Here is an 18,190-nt window from a genome sequence, read left to right as displayed (position 1 = left end):
TGGGTCATGTGCATGATGATTATTAATAATTGATTGTGTTTGTTTTAGTGGTTGGATTGCATTCATGTCATTCATATCATATGCATTTTGTGTGCCTTAGTGGCGGATTAAAAAAATTATATTTGTCTGTGTGGCGGTTAAAAAAAAACTATGTTTGCCTGTGTGGCGGATAAATAATTATGTTTGCATGTGTGGCGGTTAAATTTATGTTTGTCTAAATTTTAGGAGCATGCATTGCATTGCAAAGTAACCTAAAGAAAAATAAAAGAAGAATGATTTGTGAATATTTCTTTTCTTGTTGGCAGCTTATGTCTTGTTCAATTTATTTTATAATATTGTACTGTATGTTTGGTTTGATTTGTATGGTTTGTTGTTTATGGAAGTTGACCCCTTACACCAACATTTTAGGTACCAAAGAAGACATGTGTATGCTTTTGCTTGAAGCACGTACAGAGACGAAATTGGGTTTTTGATTGAATTTGCAATTTTAAAAATAATTTGAAGGATATTTATTTTGAGAATTAAATTAAATTATGTTACGAATTTTTGTTAGAGTTTTTGTTAAGAATTTATTATTGATGAAAAAATAGTAGTGTTTTTAAAAGTGAAAATGAATTAAGCGTAATGCTTTGGATCTAAATTCGGGACGTTACATTACGTTATTATACACAACATCTTATTTCTTCCATTTCACATAACTCAATCTCTAAACTCTCTCAAATCATCCAACATCAAATTTCTTCAAGTTCAAATAAGCCACCACTACAATAACAAGTAATTTTTCATAATCCATTGACATTTTATATTTATACGTTACATTTTTCCTCTTAAATTCGAAATGCTTTAGTTTTATGGTTTATCTAAATTATGATTTTTTGGTAGGAAATGTTTACATTTAAATGTTATGAATCATTGTTAGACTAGATTTAAGTTAATTAAATATTTAGATGTTTGCATGTTTATATTTTAGTTTTGGTTTTAAGGTTTATGTATATTTTGCACTCCAAGTGTTTGATGAAATGTTTGAATGTTTGAACAGTTTGATTCAGCTAGATGAAAATATTTAGGTTGTATAAAATTGTATTATTATGTTGTGTCGTTATTTTGTTGGAATTAAGTTTAATTCATGGTAGTTTGCTGAAGGTGTTTGCATTAAAGTGTTTTATACTTAGTGTAAAGGTTTTGAAGTCTCTTTGAAAACTCGAAAGAATGGGTATAACACGTGTTGTATTATACTAACTATATATGTTCTCACAATGAATTTCTTCGTATAAGATGAATGTGACAAACATGAATGCATTTCTAAGATGTTGTTTTGAGCTTGATCATGCTCCTCTGTCAATTGAAACTTGTCAGTTGGTAGGGCAGTAGGATTAAGTTCAAAAGAATATATTGGAATGCATTTGTGTTTGTCACACTCATCTTATACAAGGGAATTCGATATGAGAACCTTTTTTTTTCTTTCTGAAACAACAAATTTTATTAAACAACCACATCTCTACTCAAGACGAACGGAGATCGATGAAACTGAGAATACAAACACGACGCCGTATATAGGCGGAACTCCCGAAAATAAACACCCTAAAAACCCCTTGAAGACACCATCCACCAAAATACACATCACCACCTAAAACAGACCCCTTTCACGAAAGCAACCACTGTAAAAACGATATCTAATACCACTCATCGTCACTACTCACCCCCCAAAGAAAAACCCCTCAAAACTAAACTCCCTGTCATGAAACCAAAGTTGAGCCACATCTGAAAAGATCTTATCCGAGGGATCATACAGTTGCCACCCCCTCTCGACCTCCGATCCACCGAAAGAAACCATAAAAAGCCCAAAACCAAAACTTGAGCCAAAGAACTGACTTCCGATTTTGAATCAAAAGTGATCGGCCCACCAGACTTTATGACCAAATCAAAAGGGCACCCCTCACCCCCGATACATCAGAGAAACACCAAATTGCGCCAAACAAAATTACAGCTAGACACCAACTCCCGATCTCGAAGCAAAAAAATCGGTCCACCGGAAACCAACACAGAAAAAGTATGGCAACCGACATGATATGCGGTGGTGCAAACAACAAACAGATTCAAAGGGAAAGACTCAGCTCAACGGGACCCACTTCCACCAAACACCATAAACACCTAACAATCCTAAAAAATGCAAACAAGAGCTAGTGACGACGAAACAAGGACCCGTGTAAAATAGGCTGCCTCTAAAAGAAATCACCCCCAACAAACACCTTCCTCCTCATAAACACCACATAAAGACCCACCTTCTGACACAAGCAAAACCAACCACCCTTGTTAAAGCTCTCGTCTGCAAAATTTTCAACACCAAAACTACGACCACCCATCCAAACCACACCAAATAACCCCACATACACCCACGCAAACCGAATCACCACCACATCAATCGAATCAAAACCACCACCACACATCAATACCACCACCACCCTAAGCCGCCTCACCAAGAAAACAGGTGGCACCATAAGTACATATATAAAGGAAGCCGAAACCCAACAACAAAACACGGACATCGACGCCGGTCCGAAGTGGGAACACAACCTAGATCGTAAACAGGTTGTTGTCGGTGACAAGGTGTAGGCAACCGTCGCCGGAGAAAACAACACCCAAACCAAAAAACCTCCCACCCCATTTCATCCGAATCACACATCAACCTCTGACCAACCACTCCACGCAGCACTGCTCTCGGCACCTCCTCTGCACAAAAACACCCACCGAACAGCCACCACATCACCGCCATAACGACCCCGTCAACGTCAAACTCGAGTAGCACCACCCACACGACCAAAACACACTTGAACAACACCAAATGGCTCTGATGTAAGACCCTAAATCACGACCCCCCTATAGCCACCAATTGCCAGTAACAACACCAATAGGAGGATGCATGTGTAGATCGGAAGCGAAGGTGGTTGTGTTGATATGGAATTAAAGAAATAAAGCTAGGAAGCAACAACAAGGCTTGAGCTGATGACTATGGCTCTTAGAAGCTGTAACAGTGATGTGGGAAGAGTCTTTCTAGAAGAATGAGTAGTTATAGTTGTTGGCAAAGGAAAGAGATGAATAGCGTCAGATCTGAAAAAACAAAGCACAACCAAATAAAAAATCGGAACCCATTTCGATACCCGAACAGAGAGCAACCCATGGGGGGTTGGAGAGGGTGGTGCGGAGATGAAATCTCGTCGCACCACCGCTGCCTATATTCTACATCTGGGCAGCCTGTTTTGGAAAAAGGGATAAGGTAAGTAGATTTGTCTAGAGAGAGGTCAAAGCAAAAAGTTTTGTACTTTTTATTGATGTGTTATTTACCAATTAGTCTTCCACCCGATGTGAGAACCTATATAGTTGATTTGATAGAATACAAAATGTGTTTTCTTCATTCTTTTGAGTTATCAAAGAAACTTGCTAATTTTTACACTAAGTATAAGACACTGTAATGTCAGCGTCTTTGGCAAACAATGTTGTGTTGTTAGCTTGCCTAAAACTGGCATATGTTAACTCACATTGGGTGCCAATTGTAACGCCCTAGTTATTTATTTAATTATTTTATTATGTGGAGTATATATATATTATTATATATGATGTTTGGTGATTTATGCGGAGTATATATATGCATATATTTGTGTATATGTGATTTTTGGGTGATTTATGTGGTGTATTATTTTATTATATGGTTTATTTAATAATAATTAGAATAAGTATGAAATATTAATTATTTTGGTGTTTGGGGAATTAATTGGAGTTATTAGGAATTTGGGGGAGTTAAGTGTAATTAGGAGGGAGTTACTCTTAAGTGGGAAGTTAAGAAAATAGAAAGTGGGAGTCAGAAACAGTTTTACGTGAAACCAAGCCAAGGAAGAGAAAACCAGAGGAACCCTTTTTGCTGTGCATTTTTCATTCTGAACTAAGGTAAGGGTGGGGTTTACTTCAATAGAGTAGATTTTAAAGTCTGATTTTGAGTTTAACAGGTTTTGGTAAAAATTGGGGATTTTGGTTTTTATGTTGAAATTGTAGTTTTTGGAGTTGTAAGCATGAATTTGATGTTAGAAATAGGTTCTAAGTGCATACAGAAAGTTAATTTGCATCTGTAAACTGATTTGGGGAGTGATTGGAAGAAAAATGGGATTTTGGGGAAAAACCAGATTTCTGCCCGTACAGAAGTTCATCGCTCGCCTCGCGAGCATTCATGCTTCGCCTCGCGAGTGAGCAACTTCATCACTCGCCTCGCGAGCAGTCCAACTCGCCATGGCGAGTAAGCCTGGATAAAACTTCATTTTTGAAAAGTTGTTATAAGATGTTTTGGGGATGGTTTAAGGTACCTAGAGGATATTAATGATGAATGGTGAAAGTTTTAGGTTAAAAAGATGAATAGGGAGCTTAGAATTGGAGTTTGAGTGAGAAAATGTCACTTTTTCCCGAGAGTACCTGATTTTCACTCGCCTCGAGTTCGCCTTGAACTCGCCATGGCGAGCTAGTGTTTTTGTGAACTCGCCATGGCGAGCAGATGTGCTCGCGAGGCGAGCTACTCAGTTCCTGAATGTTGATTTTCGTGCATGAATGGTAGTACCTTAATGTTGTTGTGTTGAGCATAGTTTCATGTAATTATGCATTATTGTGGTTGATTTGATTGCTGAATTGATGATTACTGATGATGAATGAAATGTATGCAAAGTATTGAATCATACATGTCGTTTAAGTGGAGTCACATGGAGTTGCATTGCATGGTCAGTTGTATGTAGATATACACAAGTAGGTCCATTGCATATGCATAAAACAGCGGTGAGGGCTTCGGTCCTGGAGTACTAGTTGCTCAACAGCGGTGAGAGCTTTGGTCCTGATGAATGCTTTAACCATTCAAAAGCGGTGAGGGCTTCGGTCCTGATTGGTACCACATGCATAATGCATCTCATTCAGAAGTCTAAGATGGTGTCTTAGCAGTGGTCATGTCATTTGCATGAGTCTCGGTTGTTCTTTCAGTTATTATCTGGTTGATGTTGATGTTGGATATACATTCATATATATATGTATTCATTGTGGTCTTGGTGTATTGTTGATGTTGTTGATATTATGTACATTGTATACATACCTCTTAAGTGGATGATTATGATGATGTTGTTGTGGCTTGTGAATAATTATGGATATTTGCAAAATGTTTATATTTGAAGTTATAGGGTGTTAGATTCAATTGAAGATTTAATATCTATATTGTTGTTGTGAATCTCACCCCTTCTGCTTGAAAATGTTGCCCTTCCTATGGGTAACTTGCAGGTGATCCTGAGTAGTCGATGGTGGCTCAAGAGTCGTGTCTAGGGCTCTGATACGTGGGATGGGAACTGTTATTTATATTCTTGTTGTTTCTTTTCCATGTATCGAATTTTGGATTTGTGATGTGGAGCCTTTATTGCCTTTTGAACAATGTTGTTGAATTATGCTAAGGCCTTTAATGCCGTAGGATGTTGTTGGATTGAAAACTATTCCGCTGCTATGTTTTCATATTTTATCAAGTGGTTTGATTAAATAGTTTTATTTTCTATTTAAGAATTTTGAAATTGCAATGTAGCATACCCGTTTGGTGAAATACTCTGATGATTATTGTTATTTATTTACTTTTGGGTAACGGGGTGTTACACCAATGCATGTTAACTTGCGTTGGGTACCAGTGCAAGTTAGCCAACGCTGGATACCAAACATAAATTAACTCGCTATGAGGTTGTTTAGAAAAATCATGTGGGAATGAGGAAAAACCAAAGGGAAAAAAAGCAATTTTCTTCATTCTCTTGTTAATCAACTCTTCTTATATATGGGCTTCTTGATAAAGTATAGGAGTAATTTTTTAGCTATTTCTTTTACACCTCCGTTTTTGCTTGTGTGCTCTATTCAAATTATAAAATTCAAAAAATAAATGAAGAAGAGTTTTTGAAGGTATTTAAACGTGTTTTAGAAGATTTAGAAACATTAATATTTTTCGAATTATAAAGTTCAAAGTTCGCAGGGAAAATAAAAAACTAATTGGATGGAAAAAGAAGACAAACAATTTTTTTTGTCTATGATGCAAAATATCTTTGGTAGCTGACGAACATGTCACATAATAATTGTTCTTCGATAATAAGAACATATTATTTCCAATAAAAAAAAAAAAAGTTAAGAGTTCAAAGTAAGGTATGTAAATGAAATCCATAAATCAACTCAACTTATTCAATAAAAAAGTAGTGCAAGCAATTCTTTCTTTTAACATTTTCTCTAATACTCACTCTTTTATTGGTTTAAATCATTGTAAATGTACACTTTAGAAATACAATCCATACAAAGTTGTGGAACATGTGTGAATTTCATCCAATAAAAAAATGAGTTTTATAGAAAATATTCAATAACGAATGTTGCTAGCATTCATCTTCAATCAAATTCTTATTATAAACTTTTTTTAAGGAAGTTAAACTAATTCACTAAAATTAATAATTTAGCTTATTCAAAACAAAAATTCATTAAAATTGACATAAAAAAGAATCAAAATAAAACTTCAAAAATAACATATTTCAAGAATCCAAACCAACACCACCAACTCAATTTAAATAAATTCTCTTCATTCATAATAATTAAACGTTTAAGAGACAAATTCAGCTTTTGGCTTCGATGGAATTTTTAAAACAATGCATAATATGATAGAATCTATCATTGAGTTGTCATATTTGATTGGCTAAACAAATACTATGATAAAAATAATTGATTCTATCAAATTTCTCTTATCATTATCAAACGTTTTAGAGTCGGTGATCAATCCATTTGCCATTGAGTAGTTTAATCCTGACAATTTAATTAAATAAATAACACTACTTAGTTCCAATTATTTAATCAAGCTTTTCTAATTAACAATTAAGCAAACATTAGTTCCATTCAATGAACTTAAATAGAAAACTGTTAGGTGGGAACCACATAAACTATTTTCAAACCAGAGTCGCCCATAGGACTGAGACTCTAAACCAGAAACCACTCTTAAGAACAATTTAGTCAAAAAAATTAAAGTGCTAAAGTATAGAGAATAGAGAAATAGTGTTCCCAAAAATCAGGAGTTAAATTGGAAAGTTGGCAAAGAGATAATTATATAAGATTCCAATTTCCAAATAAATTGGGAATTCAATTCATTATGGCCGTCATTCTGACATCCCATCTAAACATAATTGCTAATTGCCACGCGCTTTCCTTCACCGAACCCTCCTTTGTCGCATTGCATGAACGCCACCTTACCACACATACTGTTGACATTTTCCAAATAAAGTCGAGTTGATTTTTAAAAAAAAAAAAAAAAGTTGAGTTGAACTCGACTAAACAAGAATTTATTCGGCTTGAAATTGAACTAAAGTTTCGTATAATTTTTTTATTCAAATTTAACTTGTTTAAATTTAATTCACATATATGAATTATATAATTTTAAAATATTTTTTTATTTAAGAGATGTCAATTTTTTTTTATTTTTAATCTTTTAATTTTTTTTCTTCTAAGAAAGACCAAGATCAAATGAAAATAAGAGTTCTCCTAAACATAAGGTGCTTAATAGATGAACACGATACAATATATATATATATATATGTATGTATGTATGTATGTAATAAAAAACTAAAACCCTATTCAACTACAAACACTCCAAAATCAAAGTATAAAAGCACATAAAATATAGAAGTAGTGCATTTTTTTTTGGTCAAGAAAGTACATCTAAATGAAACAAAAATCATTAAGATTTTGTAGATAGAATTCAAAATTCTCAAAATACTATTTCATTTCGAAACTCATATTATTGACTCAATTCATGAACAAAATTATTTGAACTATAAATAGTTTAAGTTCAACTTATTTCGTTAAAGAAATTAATCAGTTTAAATTCAATTCATTTGATTTATAAACCAAGTTAAACAAGTTAGTTTTCAATTAAAATTCCAAACTATATTTGAGTTGTCTCAGAAGTAAGGTAGGGCTGAAATGAACCGTTCAAACATCATATGTTTCAAACTATGTTCAAACATCAAGCTTCATAGTTTTCTTTATTTTGTCTTTTAGTTTCAAGTTGATAAAAAAAATTAAAAACTCCATTCTAAAATTCGTTCGAGAGATAAGAAAGTCTCCATTACTTTGTACCACGAAATAGATGGCTGCAACTTGAACCACTTTTTGTAAACTTGAACCAAGAATCGGACACATTAACTCCTATTAGTAAACTTTTGTGGAAGTTAACCTTTAGGTTAGACACTTGTTCAAAAAGAATCAATACCGTCCGTATGTAGCGCACATTTGCCCAACTTTTTTCACCAAGTATCAATGTGTCATCTGCAAATTGAAGATGAGAAAGACAAACATTGTCATGATGCCCAACATGGTAACCACGATATATACAACCCCGCATTCACTAACAACGTCATTAACACATTGAGACATTCTGCCGTAAGTAAAAAAAGAAACCGGGAGAGAGCATCTCCTTGCCCAAGCCCCTTTTCCATAGAAAACTCCTCCGTCGGACAACCATTCACCATACCGAAGTCGTGGCTGATCTAACATACTCAGATATTCACTTCCTCCAAATGGTGGAAAATTCATTTTGAACATAACAACGTCAAGATAATGCAAACTAAAATAAAAGGGCAGTCTAAGTTGCACCCATCTATTTGGTGGTGCAAACAAAAATTACCCCTAAATACTTTAAATTCTTTCAAAAGATTTACAAAGTTACAAATAAAAAATCTGAAACCTGATTTGATCCCGGCAAATTTTGAAAAAACTATAAGTATCCAATAAAAAGAATTTGATGTACAATCTTTTATCTTATATTTTACAATTTTTATTTAGATTATTTTAGTTATTATATATCATTTAAATTAAAATACATAGAAAACGTTGTGTCTGTGTGATATGAATCCCAAACGTGTGTTTTTACGTCCCTCCCTATCTTGGACAGTTTGCATGTGCTCATACAACTTTTGCCTTCACAGCCACCGCTACATATTTTTTTAATTCCTTTTTCTATAGTATTGAATATATTTTTCAAGAATGCCCTCTCAAAGTATATAGTATGGAATGTAATAAGCAGTAGTTTTTTCTTCCTTACATGCAAATGCAATGATGACTCGATACCAACAGACTATTATCACCATAAAAATCGAGTTGATTCACATAAAACTTCGCTGCAAAAGTGATAACTTTTTTAGTATAGTGTAATTTTTGAGTCTTGATGTACTCCTTCGACAGTGGCGTTGCAAGGATCCTGATTCAAAGGGTTTACACTTTTAAATTTTAATTAAAATTATACTATATATATATATATATATATATATATATATATATAACTAATATATTTTTAAAAGAAAATTCAGTATTATATATCACCAGCGGAAAACAGATACAAAATGTCTGTTTATCCACATTTTTTATACTATTTTTCGTTGTTTTTATATTTTATTTTTGCTTTTTAATTTAAATTTGAAAAAAATGTTTAAGTAAATATATTTAGTTTTCAAATTTTTTATAGTTCAGGCATGAATTTCAATTTAAATTTAAAAACGAGTTGGATTCCTAAAGTAATTTTTTTCAAAAGAAAGGACCGACCAAAAGGGTAGTTAACTCATGATTAACTTTGCAGTTTGTCTTTATATAATGATATAAATATGAATATTAGAGACATAACATTTTAATATATTGTTTTTTGTCAATTCACCCCCTTTTGGTGTGAATAAGTTGAAAATTAGATGTTCGAACTCAGACACTTGTATAACATAATGTCTCTATCATCTCATTTAGACCCATGGTGACTATATTAAAATATATTTTATAAATTACAAAATACTATTTTTATCATATTTCTATATTATAATTTTCAAATATTATAAACATTTAAAATGTTAAACATGTATAAATATGAACCGATATATATATCACATATGTTCCCTAGTTTAGTGGCGAAGTACTTAACATTTCAATGAAAACATGGTGCCACACATGAAATAGCGTGGGTTACTGGAGTTAAAATGAGAATTTGTGGTGCAAACATGGTGCAGCACTTACACTTGAGGGGTTGAAAGCCAAAAGCTACTAGATATATGTGAAAATTTAGTAGGTTGAGGTGGTTCAGCTGAACCCCCGGAACACATATGCCTCGGTCAGTGTCCTCCGATCCTTAATATAAGAGAAGTTTATATTTTAAAGTAATTGAATAAATGATATATTTAGTTTACATTATAGTCCAAAATACATTAATTATTCAATGAACTTAAAAGAAATTTATTGTCTTATATTTAAGACTGGATGGAGTATTTCCTAAATCAAATGAGAATTTATGACTTATATAAGTCATCTATAGTTTTATTTACAAATAAGATGGAGTTAGGTTCGGTTTGGTTGAACTTATTTTGAGCTTATGAAAAATAGCTTATGTAAATAAATAAACTTTTATTTTAATTTATAAACTCTCACTAATGAAAAGTGTATATTCATAAACGGTTTTTTCATAAACTGCCTTAAAAACTTATAAATAATATATAAAAACTTATTTATCTGTATAAGCTGTTTTTTATAAGCTCTAAAATAAACTAATCCAAACATGTCGTTAAATGTACTTGTAATTCTTAGAAAAGAGATAAAGTTTACTTTTGGTTTATGTTCATCTTTTAATTAAAAATAATTGTTTACTTCTTAAACAGTAGAAAAATTGTATGCTTCGAATCTTTGTTGTATATAAGAGTATTAGAATAATTTATTTTTTTAATAAATAAATATTAATTTTCGTGTTATACTAAAACAAAAACAAAAATGTCCATGTGAACTTTGCTCAGTTGATATGGACAATGCATAAAATATGCAAGGTTTAAGGTTCGGACCTGGCTACCAAAAAAAAAAAAAAAAAAAATATCACTTTAAAAAAATTATAATTTTATAAGAATAAAAAATAGACTTAATCCAATTGCATTTGGATAAGATGTTAAAGGACCTCTTTCAACTTAATCACAACTCTTATGTTTGAATTCAACCATGAGAATGCATCATTCATTTGTTCACAACAAAAAATAAAAATTAAAAATAAACTTAAACATAAGAAGAAAAAATTGATGGTTGAATTCCCCACAATCAAAATTTGTACATTTCTCTACTTGCAAACCTTAACATGCTCCTAGCCCAATATCAATGGATGTTGCAAAAAGAGATTCATAAAAGGGTGTGCATCTTATATGTAGTTTTCATTGTCAAACTCCCCTCATCCAACCATCTAACACAATCACTTTCAAGTGTTGTTAGGACAAAACTGAATATAATCGAAGGTAATTATCTCTAAGAAAACCACAATCGACTTACTTATCATGCCAAAAGAGTACTCAGCTCGTTTTTCACCTTCCTTAATGTTGCTTGCGAGAACCAATTTGTTATTTGTGGATTTCCCCCTCCCAAAGAGAAAATACTCCTCCACTACAAAGAGGCATTGTTTTGTATTCCAACTTCCTCCAAGTTCCGGTTCCCCGCCACATCCACCCCATATCTAGTTTTTATAGTCTTTACTCACTAAGCTTGTTTTTTGTCTAAAAGCATTTACCTCCATTTCACCAAGACACTTAAATTAACAATACAAAGATTTATCACTCAAAGACCCACGTCCTTTTTAGAATGGAAACTCTCCATTCCCGACTTACCCAATGAATTTTCTTTCCCCCCTCTTAACCCTCCCCAAATAAAATTGCTTTGAATCTACATCACATCATTCCATGCATTTACCGATATATATATATATATATATATATATATATATATATATATATATATATATATATATATATATATATATATATATATATATATATATTGGGGGGGGGGGGAGTGTGAGAGAGAAAGCGATGTAAAGCTACAGTTTAGTGAAACAATTATCCCACCCAAACTCACATACTTGTTACCACATAATTTCAATATATTTCAAATCCTAAGTATTTGAATGGAAGAAAGAATCATTGGCATTAACTTTCATCAATAACCTTTTATGAAAATTCACCTTCAGCCCATAAGTCATTTCAAATCCCTCAAATTCTCCTTCAAAGTCCTTATACATACTGCGTCGTTAACATATTTAAGATGAGATACTATTGTGCCATTGATACCCAAAGGGAATAATTTGAATTTACTCAGTTCTACCACTTTTCTTACTGCTTTTGCAATAATTTTATAAAGCCAAATAAGAAGTAATATCAGACGGAAGTCCTCGAGTCTACTTGGTGACTCCACTTTCGGGATCAAAGCCAAACAGTAAGACGACAACCCTTTTAGAAGGGTCGTGTTTCATGAAATTGGTACAACATAACTATAATATCTCCTTCATAAAATCCAAAAAGAATATACTAAAGGTGAAGTTGAAATGGTCTAGGCCTAAACTCTTGTTTCCATCACATTCTCTAATGGAAAACTCAATTTCCTCCAAGGAGAAAGGTGAAAAAAGTGCACATTTTCTACATTTCTTATCAAAGGAAAATCAATCTCATGCCGAGTAGGATTCTCATAACAAGTCATTTTAAAGTTATTTTTTATATAGTTGGACAAAATATATGAAATATATGTATGCAACACCCTACATATTCGAGGTTGGACAAAATTCCAACCTCGCATCTGAAACAAACATCCCATATAGCCTTTTCATCAAGACATTCTTTGGATGTGCCCACAATGTGATGACATTATGTCATTACATTTTTAGTAGGCATTTTTCATATAATTTTAGGTGATATTCATTGTAATTTATGGAGTTGCAAGCCACAAAAGACAAGAATCTGAAGTTTCAAGAAGTTAGTATCCGGCCACTGAATTTGCTGCTTGGTTACAAAATTTTCGTGCGCTAAAGGCATTGGTTAAACATCCAAAATAAATAAATTTTTATGAAAAAATTGTGTAATAGTTATTTGATAAAAAGTAACGTATTATATTTTTAAGATAAAATTTCTATTTGTAGATTCCTTAACCATTACCTCGAGAGCACTAATTAACAAGATCCATTTTTAATTAGAACATTTTTTTTTCTATTTTAATCTCCTTAATTTATGTTTTTAGGATACAAGTTGACATAATCGTTATATTTGTAAGACCCCAACATTACATGTGTGACTAAAGTCTTAACAAAAAAGAATTTATAAAATGACTTGTTGGGAAAATGTGTATGACACATAACATGTGTCAATTAGACGAATGTAGTGCTAAAATTTGATCTACTAAAACAAATGCAAGTTGAACAATATCCATATTTGTCCCACAAGATTAAACTATTGATAAAATTAATTAACTAATTATTCTCCTAACATTTGATTAGAAACAAAAACCAATCTAATACTTACAACATCTACACGCCACACAATCTATCCAAAACTAAAACCATTGGCTTTGACACTTTTTCTCTTTCTATCTTTCAGCGCCCACAGTCCCAAAAAATGAAAACCAAAAACCAGAAACCAGTTACCTGTTTTGTCCTAAAAAACCACTTTCCATCTAATTCCCAAAAACCAGGAGCTTTTACACCATTTGTTTTTTCAAATAATATTCCAAAACCGCTTTTGAAATGAAGACACACCATAATATGTGGCGATTCGACCGCACTCTGTCACCTGATCGTGTTTGCCACGCGCCTTATTCTTCTTTTCTTAATTTTTGTACCCATTTGCATGTACTTTCTGACACCCACCTCTCTTATTTTCTTCAAATTTCACTTTCAACTTTTTTCCTAGTTTCTCTCTTGTGTTAAAGATTCCGTAATATGGTAGATTTCTATAGTGATAAAGGCATGAACACAATCATGGTTAAATTTGAAATTGATGTAAAAGTGAATCCAATTTAAAGATTGAAATAGAATACGTGTAAGTTTGATTTAATCTTTAGACTTTAGAGAATCTAGAATTGATTTTGAGGGTTAATATTGTCTCTAAAAATCTTCATTGATATAATCTTTCAATTTTTTTTTATCTTAATTTTCAGTCCATATTTTTAAGTAAACTTATATAAAATACATTGTACTAAAAGATATTCAACAATTTTTTTAAAGAAAATTCAACAAATAAATGTTTTACAAGATTTATTTTTGAGGTTAATAGTGATGAATTAACGGTCAAAAAAACTTCTCTATGCAAAATTTTCTAAATAATTTTTTACCTTTTTCTTACAATTTTTTTTTATTCAATTTGAATTGAATGTGTACCTCCTTCTCTATGCAAGCAAGTTACAACTTGCAAGCCACGACACAGTAAAATGTTATAGTGCTCAATAGCTGGCTCTTGAAGGTCACTCCACGTCATCTACCATCCCAATAACAAAGGGATAAGTGTCCTATGATTGGAAGTTAATCACACGCACTTATCATGAGAGTGGTTTTCATTTATCTTGTTCCACAAATTTGGTTGTTTACTTCTCAAACCCCAACCTCCCTTAATGTGGAAAAACCATGGTTTTTATAGTAACACAATAATACAACACATACACAAAAGTAGTACTATAAAACAAAACAAAAACTATTGTTAAGAAACAACTGCGTTCCCCACAATCTAGTACCTGAAAATCCATTGGCTTTCTCTCTCTCTCTCTCTATCTCTCTCTCAACACACATCAAATAAATATATACACTTCTTTCCCATATTTTTCATAGACACAATCTTAGCCTTCATCAAAGTCTAATTTTTCTTCTCTAAATCTCTTATTTTCTCAATTGGGTCTTTGAAAAATTTTCATTAAAAATGCGGATGAGTTGCAACGGTTGTAGAGTACTAAGAAAAGGTTGCAGTGAAAACTGTAGCATAAGACCTTGTTTGCAATGGATCAAAAGCCCTGAATCACAGGCTAATGCCACCGTGTTTCTCGCCAAATTCTACGGTCGTGCTGGTCTCATGAACCTTGTTAACGCTGGTCCCGAACATCTTCGTCCAGGTTCGTAAAAAGTGACATTAATAATTATTTTACAATTTTAGTGCATGTTTAGATTGACGGTGACCTTAATAAAATTACATATATGAGAATATATAGTTTTGTTAAATCTCACCGTTTATCTAAACATGCAATTGGACACACATATCTCTCTATAAGAAAAAGTTGGATCAATAAAAGTTGATATATTTATAGACGAAATTTTCTTATATTTAGAACCTGAGAGCACACACATAGAAACAAGTGTTTTTTTTTGTCAATTTTTTTAATCAAGAAACAAGTTATTGATATTTTTTGTTTTTAATTTGCAGCAATTTTTCGTTCGTTGTTGTACGAAGCATGTGGTCGAATAGTGAACCCAATTTACGGTTCAGTCGGTTTATTATGGTCCGGAAGCTGGCAGCTATGTCAAGCCGCGGTGGAAGCCGTTTTGAAAGGCGCACCGATCACGCCGATAACTTCGGAAGCAGCTGCTAACGGGAGGGGCCCACCACTCAAAGCCTATGACATCCGCCATGTGTCGAAGGAGGAAAACTCAGCCGCGTCGACTGAGTTGACTCAACAACGAGTCAAGCCTCGGTCGCGTAAGCGGTCGAGTTTAGCCAAGCTGAAAATACAAGAAGAGGAAAAGAGTAGTAATGATAACAAGGGAGTTGAATCCGGTTCAACTGAACCGACCGGTTCGGTTGAACCGGTTGAAGAGGTGATGAACCGGTCAGTGAGTCATGAGTCGTCGATTAGCCACCAGTCTGAGGCGGTTGCGGTGGTGGATGGAGAGAGTAAAGATAGCGAGAGTGAAACTTCGATGATCTTATTTAGAGATGAACCGGAGTTGGACCGAAAAATGAAGCCGGCTGACCGAACCGGTGAGAATGGAGAGGAAAAGGTTGGTTTGGAGCTGACTCTTGGGCTTGAACCGGTTTCACGTGTTTACCATGTGGTTCCTGTGAAGAAAAGAAGGGTTGTATTGAAGGATTGTGGTGTTGGCTCATGGAATGTGGAGTTGGGGCTTCAATATCCGGCTTAGACCGGGTTTGACTTGGTTCGGTTTTGGTTCAGTTTTGACTTAAGCGGCTTTTTCTCTCATTTGTACAAGAGACAAGAGATTATAAGAACCGTTTCTTGTTTAGTTTTTTAATTAGAACCTTTTAATAACTTTTTGTTGTTTACATTTTGGGTTTAATTAGCTTTTTCTATTTATCAGAAAATGTGAATCTGTCCAAACTATGTAGATGAGAAAGTACATTTGGAAATTGAAAGCATCAAGTTGTTACAACTTACAAGGGTCCATTGATGCATCATCATGCATTTTGAATTTTATTATTACTCTTCATTCATAAGATAGAAAAGAAAAGACCAACAAAATGAGGTGAATTTTGAAAATTTCCTTGAAAATATATATAAAAAATAATAATAATAATAATTTTTGACAAACAAATAATAATAATGGTGGGTAATATTTGATTGTTATGAAATTATTATGAGGTATTGAGGTGCATGTTTATGTCAGTTTTTGGGGTGAATTTCTATGTTTTTGGTTTCTTCGGAATGAAGCAATCGTGGTTGAGAAACATTACCTTTTCCTAGTAAAATTTGTACTAATGCATTTATTCAAAGAAATTTGATTCAAATGTTTGGATGATTTGGCTTCAAGATATCAAATACTAGCTTTTAATATTTGAACTTTACAAGGGGAATCATAGAAACTTTCATCTCAATGCAAGTAAAGCAAAGTTTCTTTTTCTTTTTTTTTCGAGGGAAGTAAAGCAAAGTTTCTAACTAATAGAGCAAAACAAAAATGAATATTTGTGCAAATATATTTTACAATGCAAAAATCACACGGATTCTTCTGTGTGGAAGCAATGAATGCAATTGAACAATGCAACCAAAAGTAAAGAAAAAATCTGATATTTCAAAGTTACATAAAATAACTACAACTTACCTTTACAACTGGGTAAATTATCATATTCAAGCTCTAAAAAAAAGCGAAAAAGGAAAACCCTTAATCTCAACAAGAACTTTATATCTTAGAGTTTGGGTAATATTCATATCCACCAAAACTCTCACAAATTGGCCAAATATTCTACAAATCATAGGTTTTGTAGATGCAGATTCAGTACATATAGGGGTTCCCATCGTATTAGCAATAGCAAATAAGATCTTAGAGCGCCAATATTCATGTGAAAGGCCATGTATTCTAAGTCTAACCCAAACATGTGCAGATGAACTAGTTTGATTGCTATGGTTAAAATCTTTGATCCAAGTGAAGAGTTTCAAAATACATGGATTTAAATTCCAAGATGGAATTGATCAAACTTTCTTTACATCTTTCTAAACAAGAAAAAGTGAGTTCATAGTATCCCTTACCTAAGGATTGAATACCCCACTTGTTAAAGTTCTTCCACATAGCTGATAGCTTTGATCGTAATTCAAAAACAATGAGAGTGGTGGAACCCTTTGGCCAAATGACTCTAGCATGCAATTATGCTTTCATGCCGCAATACCAACAACATATTCCTCATCAGGATTGTTATAGCAAAGTTATCACCTTTTAAGATCGGTTGGGGAAGTTGAGAGGTGCGTATATCACAAAAATTTGATAGGGCTTGAGCAAATGTTCTGGTTTTCTTTTGTATGTTTTGAGGTGGTGTTTTGGTTAGATATGAACCATTTGTGCCATTTTGAAGGCATTTCCATGGAATAATGGTTGGTGGGATTGGGTTTCGAAGGTTTAATGTTTAATCTCGATTAGGGTTCATGTTGGAGGGTGCAATTTTTTCTGGGTTGGTATTGGTATCGATTTGAAACGTAGCATCCAAAAGACATGGACATGGAATGATTGGGGAAGAAGGGTGGTGGTTAGAGAAGGTTGGTGAGCTTACCTAGCGGTGAAGAAAGCAAACTTGGGTGGCAAGTGAACATTAATATTTCTCTAGAGCATTTTTACATTTTTCCAATTGTTTTCTAAAGAAGTGCTTGTTATTACGATAAATAATCACAAAATTGATTATGCTTTTTCATAAAGTCTCTAAAAAATAGTATCTAAATTATTGAATGTAAAAATCATTTTTTAATATATAAAAAACGAGTCATATATTTAATTTACATTTAGTGAAAATAAGTTTATCATGTTCATGTGCTTTCATCTCACACTGGGTCTATTTGATGGAATAAAATTATCTTCCTATAAGTTTTTCCTTATTAGATAATTCAATGAAGAATGACAATTGTTTATGCACATTTT

The 18,190-nt window shown here is 32.9% G+C and overlaps 1 protein-coding gene across 1 annotated transcript; it reads left to right on the top strand.

The window, feature by feature from the left end:
• Positions 1 to 14,518: 14,518 nt before the first annotated feature.
• On the top strand, positions 14,519 to 16,222 carry LOC25497412 (LOB domain-containing protein 41). The gene is made up of 2 exons (XM_013591989.3): positions 14,519 to 14,949; positions 15,258 to 16,222. Exons 1-2 carry the CDS (start codon positions 14,760 to 14,762, stop codon positions 15,971 to 15,973), a joined length of 906 nt encoding a protein of 301 aa, XP_013447443.1. The 5' UTR covers positions 14,519 to 14,759; the 3' UTR covers positions 15,974 to 16,222.
• The last annotated feature ends 1,968 nt before the right edge of the window (positions 16,223 to 18,190 follow it).

Source organism: Medicago truncatula, chromosome 7, assembly GCF_003473485.1.
Source record: "Medicago truncatula cultivar Jemalong A17 chromosome 7, MtrunA17r5.0-ANR, whole genome shotgun sequence".
NCBI classification, from domain to species: domain Eukaryota; kingdom Viridiplantae; phylum Streptophyta; class Magnoliopsida; order Fabales; family Fabaceae; genus Medicago; species Medicago truncatula.
Note: the sequence above shows the minus strand (reverse complement) of the source record. Positions and strands in the feature narration are given on the sequence as shown.